We start from the raw sequence: 12,843 nt of genomic DNA on the forward strand, positions 1-12,843 counted from the left end.
CAAAAAATCTGTGCATTTTTCCCCCATTACAGAAAAAGGAGGAGAGTTGTAGACATCTACTTATTAAAAAATAAAAGCAGCAAAATGGAAATGAAAACTTGATTTACATGGTGAGATTAGATTCAGAAATACATTTTTCAATTTTTTATAGTACATTTTATGTTTCCCACTTCATTCTCTTCCATAACTTAGAGAAGCCTGGAATATCTACTGATTTTCCTACAAATCATGAAACCTTAATACGCTGTTACAATACTTGAACTATTAAAAGGAAAATGAATACAGATATTATTGAAGGTTCTACATTAAGCTTCACTCTCCATCTAACAATTTATATAATGTCTGAATATACATGGTCTTATCTTCTTGATGTACTTTCTGCCATGTACTCAGGGTCCTTTTCTTTCTAGAGGGCTCATACAGAAAATCGTTTTTATTGTGAAGCTCCACTAACACAATACAGAGCCTGCATGGCAATCTGGCATTGTTCTGAATGAAAAGAGTACATGCACGTAAACTGTGCCATTAAAAAACAATTTGGGAGATTAGAAAGAGCAAAGGAGAGAAAGAAAACATTGGTCCTGAAATAAAATAGTGGTGTTGGGAACTCAACATTTTATCTTCCTAGGCTCACAGTGCCATGTAATTATCAGTGAGAACTAGCTGTTCACTTAATTTATCATTGCAAAATAAACTCTGTGTGCATGGATGGTCTGTTGCATCTTGGAATTAACTACAATTCATGGCTATTGAAACACCAGCAATAAGCCCTTTTCTAAAAACATGCAGGAGGAGACAGAAGGTAGACTCACAAGTCAGTACTTATTCAGTTACCCGCTAACCTTGTTTCCAAAGTTTATAGGTCTCACTACCTTCTTTTGAAAGTTCTCCTGTTTAAAACTTTTGGCCTAAATGTCCAAAAGGGCAATGTCCAGTGAAGGGCTACAAAGATGATGAGGGACCTAGAATATCTCTCTTATTGGGTCTTTTTAGTCTGGAGAAGAGAAGACTGAGGGGGCAACTGATCAATGCCTACAAATACTTAAAGGGTGGGTGTCAAGAAGATGGGGCCAGTCTTTTTTCAGTGGTGCCCAGGGACAGGACAAGAGGAAATGGGCACAAACTGGAACATAAGAAGTTCCATCTAAACATGAGGAGGAACTTCTTTCCTGTGAGGGTGGCAGAGCCCTGGAAGAGGCTGCCCAGAGAGGTGGTGGAGTCTCCTTCTCTGGAGACATTCAAACCCACCTGGACACGTTCCTGTGCAACCTGCTCTGGGTGGACCTGCTTTGGCAGGGGCTTTGACTTAGATGATCTCCAGAGGTTCCTTCCAACCCCATAGTGTTCTGTGATTCATTCTGAGATTCTGTCCATGCACAGATGCTACACGTACAGTCTTACAGGCAAGTACATGTGCTCCCAAATTGGGTACAGATTGGAGACAACTATTGGATTTGTGGCTGTTTGAAAAGGTATTTAAATGACAGGCTTAGGTAATTTCATGTATAATTTGTAGCAGAAGTTTGGCCTATCTGTTTTATTTCAAGCTACAGGGAAATTAAAAACTGCTAAATTTAATAGTGTCTCTGAGAATATGAATGTGTGGTATAAAGCTGTGGCATACTGAACGACTCCAGAACTGACAGTTAAACAGCTACCATGATGCCAATGGATTATTCCAAATAATGTCAGCCTAAATTGGTGAAATTCAATGAAAAATATTACAGCTACACCTGATTCTGGCCACACTTGTTTTGAGCTGAATTGTGACACATCCTGACATCTGACTAGTTTAAGTGCCAGTCCAGAGCTCACTTATTCTTTGCTTACTATAAAATTGCCAGAAAACACCTTATTTTTGTCAGGAAATGTGTCACCACAGTAACTTGCTCTTTTCAATGTAATATTACTGAAAAAATAGATTTTTTTGTAGGTGACAAATTTTAACATGGGCTCTAAAGGCAATTACACTGTTCTTTAATCTGTAACTACGTTGACTTTCTTCCAGTTTTTCTTCCTTCGTCACCTCCTGTCATGACCCTCTGATCTGTAACTACGTTGACTTTCTTCCAGCTTTTCTTCCTTCGTCACCTCCTGTCATGACCTTAGTGCAGTGCTGTGTTGTCCCACAAACTGTAATAGTTTCTCTTCTGGCCTTTTTCTGAGTGTAGGCTTCAATTTCCTGCTAATCTACACGGTGCCTGGAGAATTGGTTTGTTTTGAAATGAGGTTGGTTTACCACCCTGTGTTGTAAATGCCATTCTAAACAGTGCAAACACTTATGTTGGTTTGGCTTATCCATGTCTTTCAAATCTCCAATGTTATGCTCCAGTAAATTTTACCACAGAACCTTTGCAACAGGCACATTCCACCCACCCGAAGCCTAATCCTCTACAAATATGCTCACACAAACCTCTTGCTTCTCAGTATCATTTTCTAGTTCATTTCTGTAGCATGGCGTGGTCATTTTGGCTGTCAAGTATCATTTTCATCTGGAAAAGGCAAAAAGACAAGCAAAGAAAACCAAGTAATTCTTCCCAAGTAAGAATGGATAATGTAGCAATTGGAAATGATCATTCATCAGTGATTTCAGATTCCACAAGGTGCAATGAGGGTGTGAAATTAAGATTCTCAGGCTTCTCCTCAGCTGAGGAAGAGCAAAAGATGGGAGCAAAGTGATTGCTGAGGGAAACTGTTAGGATAGTCACTGCCTCACCCCTGCCTCGCTGAAAAGGGAGCCTGCCTCTCACAGACACCTTCTTTATGGACCTAACACATACCAGGCACCTACTTGTACTGCATCCATTACACAAAGGATGCAGCTCATCTTGCAATATCTGCAGCCCTAGCCTATCTCACCCTTTCTGAGAAGAAACCCTCTTTGTTCCATCTATCTGCAGTACAGCTGGAACCTTCAGACTCTGGGACTGTGTCAACAGAAGAGGCAAGAGTGAGTGGAAGAGGTAAAGCCAGAGCAAAGTCACGTCCCCTTGGCTGGGGCACAGCGCTGTGGAAAAGACTCAAGCAAGCAAGATAAGCATCAGCCAGCAGTGAATAAGACCAGCTGCATCCTGGGCTGTATTAACAGGAACACAGCCCGTAGATCCAGAGAAGTTATTATCTCTTTCTACTCAGAGGGACCACATTAGGTGGAAGACCACATTAGACCACATCTGGAATACTGTATGCAGTTTTGGGTCCCCAGTACCACATATACTGGAGTGAATTCATTGAAGGGCCATCAAGACGGTTAGGGAGGGCTGGAGTGCTTGTCCTGTGGGGACAGGCTGAGGGACCACACTTTGTTCAGCCTGAAGGAGGCAAGACTTTGGGTAGACCTAATAGAAACCTGCCAGTGCCTGTTGGGAGGCTGTCAAGAAGATGAAGCCAGGCTCTTCATGCAGGGGTGCATGATGGGAGGACAACGGGCAACAGAAATGAGATGAAAGAAGAGAGGTTTTAACTGGATGTCTGGAAAACCTTTTTCTCTATTAGGATAATCGGCCAGTGGACAGGTTGCCCAGGCAGACCAGGCCACCTCCATCCATGGAAGATTTCAAGAACAAACTGGCTGAAGCCCTGAGACACCTGTTCCAATCTCAGAGCCAATCCTACTCTGAGTGGTGAGTCAGACAGGATGACCGCCTGAGATCCCCTCCAAGCTGCATTATTCTGTGATTCTGTAATTGTAAATCATTAAGTGTGCTGTTCAGAAAAACAGCTGCTAGAAAAGGCTACTTTGGTTACCTCTTACATGTTGGTTTTACCCTGTCTTTTACACTCTGCACACACTGATGAATACTGTGCTGCAGTCTGAAAGACTTTAAGGCTGGTCTAAAATCATGGCTCTCTTCCCAGCTGATAAGCTCTAGGCAGCTGACTCTTGAGAAATGTAGAGACTTCTGGTGTTTCCATTTTTTCTTCAGGCATCCTATCTGCTAAATCCACACCTCAACCCTGTAACTGCTACAGTAGTCAGTGAATGCCAGGAATACAGCAGGAGGATAACCACGGATAACTCCAGTGCAACCATGTGAAAACACAGAGAAAGCATCAGGAAGAGATAAAATGCTGCAGGGTGTTACAAAAGGAGCATTTCCAAGCCAAGTAATTTAATTGGTGTGTAGAAATCTTTCTCTACCTTCCTCCCATGAGATTAGCTTGCTTGCCATCACTGGTAGTTTTTCTCAGGAGAGAATGAAAAGTAGACTACAGAAAGTCACAGTATATACGTCATTGGTAGTAACAGCTTAGCGCCAACCCCACACTTTAAACAACGCTAACTCTTTCTGCTTCAAACTTGCTATTGCTTCACCCAGCTGTCACCATTCCTCTCTATAACATTTGTTTTCCATCCATGCTCACTCTCCTCCAAATTCTGACTTTCCTCCCTGTGCTTCCAGAGATCCTAAGCCTGCTCATTTTCTGCCTTCAGTGTTAGCCAGACTGTGAAGGATAGGAAGAAAAAACCTCTAAGGCCAGTCCCTCTGCTGCAGAAAACACAAAACGGATACAAAAATACACAGACTTGGTAATATTCCTACAGATGACCAACAGAGGAGGTTAAGTGACCTCAAATAATACATTAATTGACATAAGAAAGGAGATGACACACTTGAATTGACTAGCCGTGAGAATGGTTGGAAATTGAGGATATTTGTGAGACCTGACACCTGTCATCCACACTGTCCATGGATGCCACCTATCAAGATGTTTCACCCCCGTGGCAGGTGACGTTCAGGCTCTTCATGGAACGACATGGAGGACTTCTGTCTGCCTTTACCCCGTCATGGGATGTCACTTCAATGGTTGATGGGACCAACACCAGCTATTCCAGAGCTCAGCACCCCTCCATGCACAAGGTACTTTCATACCGTGTGAGCACTAACTACAAAATGTTTGTGGGCCTCCAAGGAAATCTTAAACCACACCAAATCTTGACCCACCAATGGCACTGTCATCTTTCCGATGGACTTAATGAAATTGGGACCTTGCCCCTGGGCTAATTAAAGCTAATTAATTGTCCCGTTCTGTATCTTTGAAAGATTTGTTCTATTTGGTGTATTTGATATGCATATTTGTTGTCATTCTAGAAAACCTTTACTCCTGCAAAGAGCTTGTTCTCCAGAAAATTAGAACAGCATCATTATACATGTACCAAAGAAGTATGTATTGCAGTGGATAACCTCTATGAGTGCAATTCACTGATAATTTCCAGAAATCCCTTGAGATCACTTGGCTGTTTCTATTTTCCGTATAAAGTATAATTAAGAGAAAAAATTATAAGTGAAATTCACAGTATGAATTCTTGAACTAATTTCATTGATGTCAGTAGAATTACAGTGGAAATTAATTTAGTTCTGTGACTGTCAAGGAAAGAAGCTGTCAAAGCAAAGTTATGGATATTTTTTTTGTGTGTCTTAATTTTTCTGTTAATGAAAGGACACAAAAATATATTCTGTATGGAACCATATACTATCTTAATAACATGACCAATTGGAAATTAATATGATCCACCCTTCATAATTTACTATGCCCTTCACTAATGTGCTTATTACAACAGATAGTCAAAGGGTTGCCCTTAGGATTTTATCGCTATTTGATGTAAACCAAACTGGAAGTTATTTTTAGATGTCATGTATTCAATATTTGAAATATATTTCCTACTTTAAAATGCAGAGATTATGGAAATTCTTTAGAAATATAGACTTGGCCTTGTTTTTGCATGTTTTTCTATGTTATTGCACACTTTTTTGGATATGTTACAGTATTTCCAATCAGCCATTAGTAATAGGTTTAGCAGTTGTTTCAACCTCCCCTCAAAATTCTTGTTCTCATTTTTATTCCATAGAAGGCAACTTAGGGATCCATCTGCAAACACTTGCTGTTCAAAGCAGTGCTCGATACCATTAATAGTCCTCGTGAAACCAAAGTCACAAGTATTCTGCCTAGTAATGGGAGTCTGGAGGATTGGAGCTTAGGTTGCAAATGTTTGTTTGATTTCAAGAGCTGATTCAGGCAACCTGTGTTTCACACAACAAGTGTCTACCATGTTCTGTAACTCCTGCTTTCTATTTCTCATGCTTCTGATCAGCTGTTATCTACTTGAACACGGGCCATACAGTCTCCATGCTTCAGTTTACATGGTTTTAGAATAGAAAGAAAAACTGTCCTATGGCATTTGGGAACACAATGCTTCATTAGGTGATTTGAGAATGAACTGCGCCAGTGACAGAAGTACCCAGAGGTCTTCTGTGGAAATGTACCCTTCTGAAGAGTCCACAAAAAGTAAAATTTTCAACAAGATCTTGCCCTACTCTTTTTTTTTAACTCTCACTCACTGTTTCTGTAGCTGTGGTACCTAGTGGTCCCACTCAGGGCCCCATTACACTAAACGCTAAAGAACATCCCAATAATATTAATATTTAGGCTTCATTTTGTTAATATAATGACATTTACATCTTGAGACGTCTAATTTCAGGTTCCCTATGCAGTCAACTGAGAGCAAGTGGATTCTTAACTTCTCACAGTTCATTACAAAGGGAATCTCTTCTTCTAATTTAAGCGGCTAATTTAGATGCCTAAGACTCAGCTACATCCAAAAGCGTGTATTGAAGCAACTGAATACAAACAAAACAAAACAAAACAAAAGCCTCAGGTGTCCAGTTCAAAGAGGCAATTTGGGAAGGAACTGCTCACTGAAAGGAGCAATGACTCTAAACCAGGCAGAAGACTGTACAAAGTAGGTATCTATGCTACCTCTTCACCTAAGTTCCCTACTGCGCTCCAACCTTGTGCTGGTGAGCCAGAGGAGAAGGACCTCTCTGCGTTTAAGTCTAACCCAAAATCCAGTATTTCACAATGTTTTCTTTTTCAAAGAATCAAGCACATTTTTTACATTTAAGAAATAAGAAATATATGATAATGGAAATGGCAGAGGCATGAAATATCTGTTCTGTTAAAGCAACAGCACGTATTCCAAGTTTAGAGAAAGCCAAGGCACTCAACCACAATGATTTTCATTTTCCGTTTAAAATTCTAGTATTTATCTTCTCTTTTGCCATTAACCAACAAAACTCCATTCAGGTTTCTACCTGATAAGGCCACACAGATGCAATGATTTTTAGTTTACCTGACCAACTACATTAAAAGGTTTTTATATCACAGTTGCAACTGACATTATCAGAAAATTCCATAACATGCGCAATATAAGACGGTTTTCTCAAATATAATTTTCAAACTGTGGCATTGTTGGATGCTACCACACATTTTATCTAAACTCAAATTAGGTCTACTAAACCTTACCAATAATTTGAGAGCAATAATCCAAAGATTTTTGACTGGCACTTTTATGCAAATAATACACACACATTCCCCCAAAACACAAAGCTCAAGCAAAAATCTTTGCAAAGTGTCTTTAAGAGTTCATATTTGTATCTGTTATTGAGTGGCTTACAAATGCCTGTAAATTAAAAAGAAAAAAAAAACAAACAAAAAGCACAGCAGCACAGTGTATAAGCAAAGGATTTTACTGCACTTTGTAAAGGGTATCCTATTCCATCACTGCTTCTGTCACCCTAATATGTTTCATATGAACGTAACAAATGGGAACTAATTCAAAGAAGTGTTAAAGCAGTTAAGTTGTATTGACATTTATTTTGACATAGATGGAAGAGTAGGACACACAATAAAATACCACTCTACTTGTGCATCGAAGTTTTATTTTTATTTGCAACCGCACAAATCTTACTACAGTGAGGGTTTTATTCCTCTAATTTTGTCTTCAGCTTTGTGAATGTAGCTCTAAGCCAAATATACTAGGCTGCTTGGGAAGCCATACATGGTCAAACTGCTACCACAAGTCTGTACCGCATGGAAAGTTAGTCTATATATGTGTACTGTTGATAGATATATGTAGCAGCAGTTAAACATATGTACTACGTCTTTCTCGGGGACATAAGTCAACTTTACACAGACTTTTATCAAACCAGTTTTCCCAAACAAATATCTTCTGATGTGATAGAAATTTCAACACTTCTTATTTAAACTAGAAATTAAATTTAAAACACTTGAGCAGAGATCCTTCTGCACGCCAAATGAAAAGTGTGCTCTGGAGTGCACTTTAAATGTACCATGTTAGAAGAAGTACATACAGAGAAAATTCAGGAGGTGGAAAAAGAGGAATTTCTCCTGCAGCTCTCTGGTTTCACGCTGACTGAACTACTTGGGTAGGTGAGGATAACCAACCATGTGTGCACTTATAGGACTGGTGCCATTGCTTATCAAACGCTCAGTTGCAGATAATAATTGTCAAACATTACCAACTCATTACTATTTGAGTGATTGTGAAGTTCAAAGACACCTATCTGGCTGAATCTTTGTTCTTTGTTTGTATAAAGTAATCCAGTGCTGCAAAGATTCGCTAATACAGAATTGAGTGTAAAGACCTTAATTTTTTCTGAAGTCACAGAATCACAGAATCACAGAATTATCTAGGCTGGAAGAGACCCTTGGGATCATCGAGTCCAGCCAATCACCCTAAAGTTCTCCCCTACACCATATCCCCCAACACCACATCTAATGATGGAGCACAAAGGAAGGACCCCTCTCAAAATGAAGAAGAATGGGTGTTATGGGAATGTCTTAAGCACAAAGCTGCCCCACATCATCTTTCTCTGACTGAAAATCCTGTCTGGTTGACATTCAGAAGACTTCCTTCTTTGTCTGGGATATCCTGATGTGCAGCAGCACGGTCAGACGCTGTGCAGGGACTACAACTAGGCTGCCACGTGTTAAAACGACCTGGGACATACCCATAAACCCGCGCACGCACAGAAGTTGATGACTTTTAAGAAACATTGGACTGATTGCACAGACATGATGGTCCATGTAGACCCGTCTGCTCAGGCTTCTCCAGATTTGCATATATTTCCTGCTTTCTGCACCTAAAGGAGGCTATTTCTTCTCCTGCCCTTCCTGTGGCTTCATTTGAAGTTCCCTGTGTATATATTTTTTGCCAAGCAATTTTACACCTGATAATTCATAGAATAATACAAGTTGGAAGTGACTTCCAAATGTCACCTAGACCAACGTTCTGTTCAAAGCAGGGCTAGCTTCAAGTTAGAGTGGGTTGCTAATGGCCTTGTCCAGCCACATTTTGAAAACCTCCAGCAGTGGAGACTTCACTGTATCTCTGGGCACTGTTCTGCTCAGCCACTTTCATTGCCAGGATTCTTCTCCTTATATCCAAGGACTTGGATATAAGGAGCTTCCCTCAGATATAACTTGGACATAATTGAACTTCCCTTGTGGCAAGTTGTGACCGTTGCCTTTAAGTCTTTCACAAGACAGCTTTAAGGACAGTCTGGCTTTGTCTTCTCTACAACCTCCCTCTAAAACCAAACAGGACCCCCAGGTCCTTTTCTACAGAGCTGCTTTCTAGCCAGCCAGTCCCCAGCCTGTGCTGTTGAGGGGGGGTTACTGCATCCCAGTGTCTTGAGATTCCCATCAGCCCATTTCTGCAGTTTGCCAAGGTCCCTCTGAATGGCCACCCTGTCTGCCCAGCAAGTTATGTGCTTCTGGATGCTTCTCACGATCCAGAAAGGAGGTGGCTGAGAAAGCCCCGTGTCACTTTGCCAGATTCCTGGCTGGGACCCCCGCAAATTATCTGGATAGGGGGGATATATTCCCAACGTACGGTACATGCACTGCTAGCGGTATAACAGCAACTTTTGACAAGGCAACGGCACCACAGAAGTATAAATCCGGTGCTGGTGCCATGCTCAGGGAAGAAACACAGTTTGGGAAGTCTTGATCTATCAATTCTTACAGGGCAGTACATGAAAAACCATGTCAGACGTTAAAACATCACCTATTTATGCTCTAATGTGAGCATGTAGAGCATACCCAAAAAGCATCCTAGAAACAAGATATATTCCCTTGACCACATTTTACTCATAATGGCAATTAACAGATGCGGACCTTCTTGTCACAACCATTTAGTTTAAGGAAAGATGAGCTCCTTCAGATCCAGCGTAGTAGTTTAAAAAGTTAACCACCTGCAACCATTTTCCTACACACTTGTAGTCAAAGTAACATGATCCAAAGTAACATGATCTTCATCGGCCCTCGGTGCAAGTTAGCTTGAAGCACCACCAAGTAAGCTTCACAAACCTCTGCTAGGCTGTGGAAGCAAGAGCTGTGATAAACAGCTGGGAACTGTAACATCCTAAATTTATTGTGCCCGTTCTCCAGGACGTAGTTTCATTTGACTTAAATAAAGGGAGATGGGGGAAAATGGGAAGGAAAGGTCTAACAATTAGCTTGTTTCAAACCAAATTTCTTCAGCCAGTGAGGCAAATTCCTGGAAAGATTTACAGGTAGACTTATAAGCATGTGCCCACTGCTAAGAATACTGACCCACTTCTGGACTCAAGGGAGTCCAAGAGTGAAAGGACCACTGTAGAGGAAGTTACTGCATGGCAAGTGTCCTCCTGCACTGAAAACATTCAGTGACTGCAGCCTGGCACTGTCGGGTAACAACACACATGGGGAAATCTTCACTGGTTATGGAGTGAAGTTGGGCAAAGCATGAAAGGGTGGAATCCAAAAACAAAACTCCTTTCACAAAACTGGACTACTCAGCCTCTGCAATGGCTTCCTGGAATCCAAAAGTGTCTTGTGGGCTGTAGGACTAAAGAGCCCAGAGGCCCTGAAGCTGCTATTTAGGAAGAGCAAAGACCTCCAGAATCATGCTACTAACCCACCCATTCATAGGTGGCACTTGTTCATTTTCTCTGACAAGTATTGAAACTATTTTTCATTTCTTTTAAGCTTGGTAAAAACGTAAGTAAGAAGGGAATTGGGTCAGCGTTCAAGGAAGATCTAGAACAATTAGGAGGATCTTCAGAATGTCAAGTTAAAAGGTCAAGCTGTAGAACGCAGCTCTGCAGCTTACAAAATATAGAAAGACATCAGTAATAACTTACTTAATCAGCCATTCTAAAATGACCAGTGCAGAGGCTTTATCTAAAAACCTAATGATTTTAAAAGAATGCTAAAATTAGAGATAGCTGGGAATTTTTGGATTATTTTTGTTTCCACTCCTTCCCACATTTTTCAATCAAATGAGAGCTGATGTTGGGCCACAGAGACTCTGCTTGCACATTTGCCTCCTGTCTTGCCTCCCTTGCACAAACAGATCCTGACTGGGCTAATTATCCCAAACTCCATCAAACACAGTTATTATTTTGCAATGTCCCTTCTTTTTGCAAAATTAATTGTTTTTTTTTCCCTTTTTCTTCAGGTTGCTGCAACTCTAACTGATTCTAGCTCCTTAAAGTTCTTTCTTTTTACTGTACTGATTGGAAAATCTGTCACTATCTTTATAATAGAGTCCAGAGATTTGCATTGAACTATACATATATATATATCATGTGATAATCATCTTTTTTTTTTTTTTTTAATGTGAACAAATAGAATTTAGAAACTGCTAGTCTGTGCCTTCTGCAATTCAGCTGAAAAGTCTAAGTTGCTTATACATATTTCACATTTCTGAGGCTTTTTTCCCTACTATACAAACCAGATTAACTGTATGAACTGGGTCATTGTCCAAAATCTGGAGAGTATAAGACAGTAGCTTCAGAGATGTGCCAACAAATGGTATGTGCATGTACCAACTATTTCCGTGCGGGTTCTGAGAAAGGACACTTTCGTAAGAAACTATTTTTTACTGTTAATCAAACCAGAATGTTTCATTCCTTAAAGGAATGAGTGCAGCCCGTTCCAAATAGCAAACTCCTGTTATTCTACAACAGCCACTTAGATTTCTTAGAAGTCTGAAGGACTGAATCAACAGAAAACAATACCTGCTGGGAAATTTTTTCTCCTCCATTTTTCCCATCTCTCGGTTTTGCATGTGGTATTGTGGCAGCTGAACAGATGTAACCTGTAACAGATGTAATTAACAGATGTTAATAGCAGTGCCCTATTAACAATATTGTATTTGGCTTTGACAATGCTTTTAGGCAGAGCATTCGTAGCAGCAAGCCATGCTCTTACTGACAAGCACACCTCACTTTAATGCGCTTGGCTCTCTGACATACAAGCCTTTGTGGACTTTCCTGTGGCGATTTAAGGTGTCCACACCCTCTGTGATCTACCCTCATAGGCGCCACAGGAGCCACTGCCCAGCAGACCCTGTTATCTATCCTTGCCTTTGACCAGACAGGCCGCTGTAAATCCCAAGGGCCAGCTGGTGAGGCCTGCAATGGAGGGGCCAGTGCATGAGGAGGGCCATGAAGGTGATCCAAGGGCCAGAGCACCTGCCCCATTGCCGACAGGCTGAGAGAGCTGGGGTTGTTCAGCCTGGAGAAGAGAAGGCTCTGGGGAGACTTCATGGTGGCCTTCCAGTACCTGAAGGGGGCCTACAAGCTGGAGAGGGGCTTTGCAGAAGGGCATGAAGGGACAGGATGAGGGGCAATGGCTTCCAACTGGAAAAGGGAAGATTTAAATTAGATATCAGGAAAAAAAAATAATCACCTGAGGGTGGTGAGGCACTGGAACAGGTTGCCCAGAGAAGCTGTGGCTGCCCCATCCCTGGAGGGGTTCAAGGCCAGGCTGGATGGGGCTTGGAGCAACCTGGTGTGGTGGGAGGTGTCCCTGCCCAGGGCAGGGGGTTGGAACTCGATGATCTTTAAGGTCCCTTTCCAACCCAAACCATTCTATGATCCTGTGAGAGCCGCGGGAGGGGCCGGACCAGGACGCCAGCCCTCCCTCACCGCGCTTGACAGGCTCGGAGCCCGCCAAGCCGCCCTGCCCGAGGCCGGCTCCCCTTCCCGCCTC

At 41.6% G+C, this 12,843-nt stretch overlaps 1 protein-coding gene across 1 annotated transcript in view; it reads left to right on the forward strand.

The window, feature by feature from the left end:
- The first annotated feature begins 4,691 nt into the window (after window positions 1-4,691).
- FBXL2 (F-box and leucine-rich repeat protein 2) overlaps window positions 4,692-12,843 on the forward strand; it is a 78,223-nt gene continuing 70,071 nt past the window's right edge. Inside the window, exon 1 of the mRNA XM_014941564.1 lies at window positions 4,692-4,862. Coding sequence (XP_014797050.1) covers window positions 4,692-4,862 — 171 coding nt within the window. The remainder of the gene's footprint in view (window positions 4,863-12,843) is intronic.

The sequence above is a fragment of the Calidris pugnax genome, unplaced genomic scaffold, assembly GCF_001431845.1.
Source record: "Calidris pugnax isolate Ruff unplaced genomic scaffold, ASM143184v1 scaffold23, whole genome shotgun sequence".
Taxonomy (NCBI): Eukaryota; Metazoa; Chordata; class Aves; order Charadriiformes; family Scolopacidae; genus Calidris; species Calidris pugnax.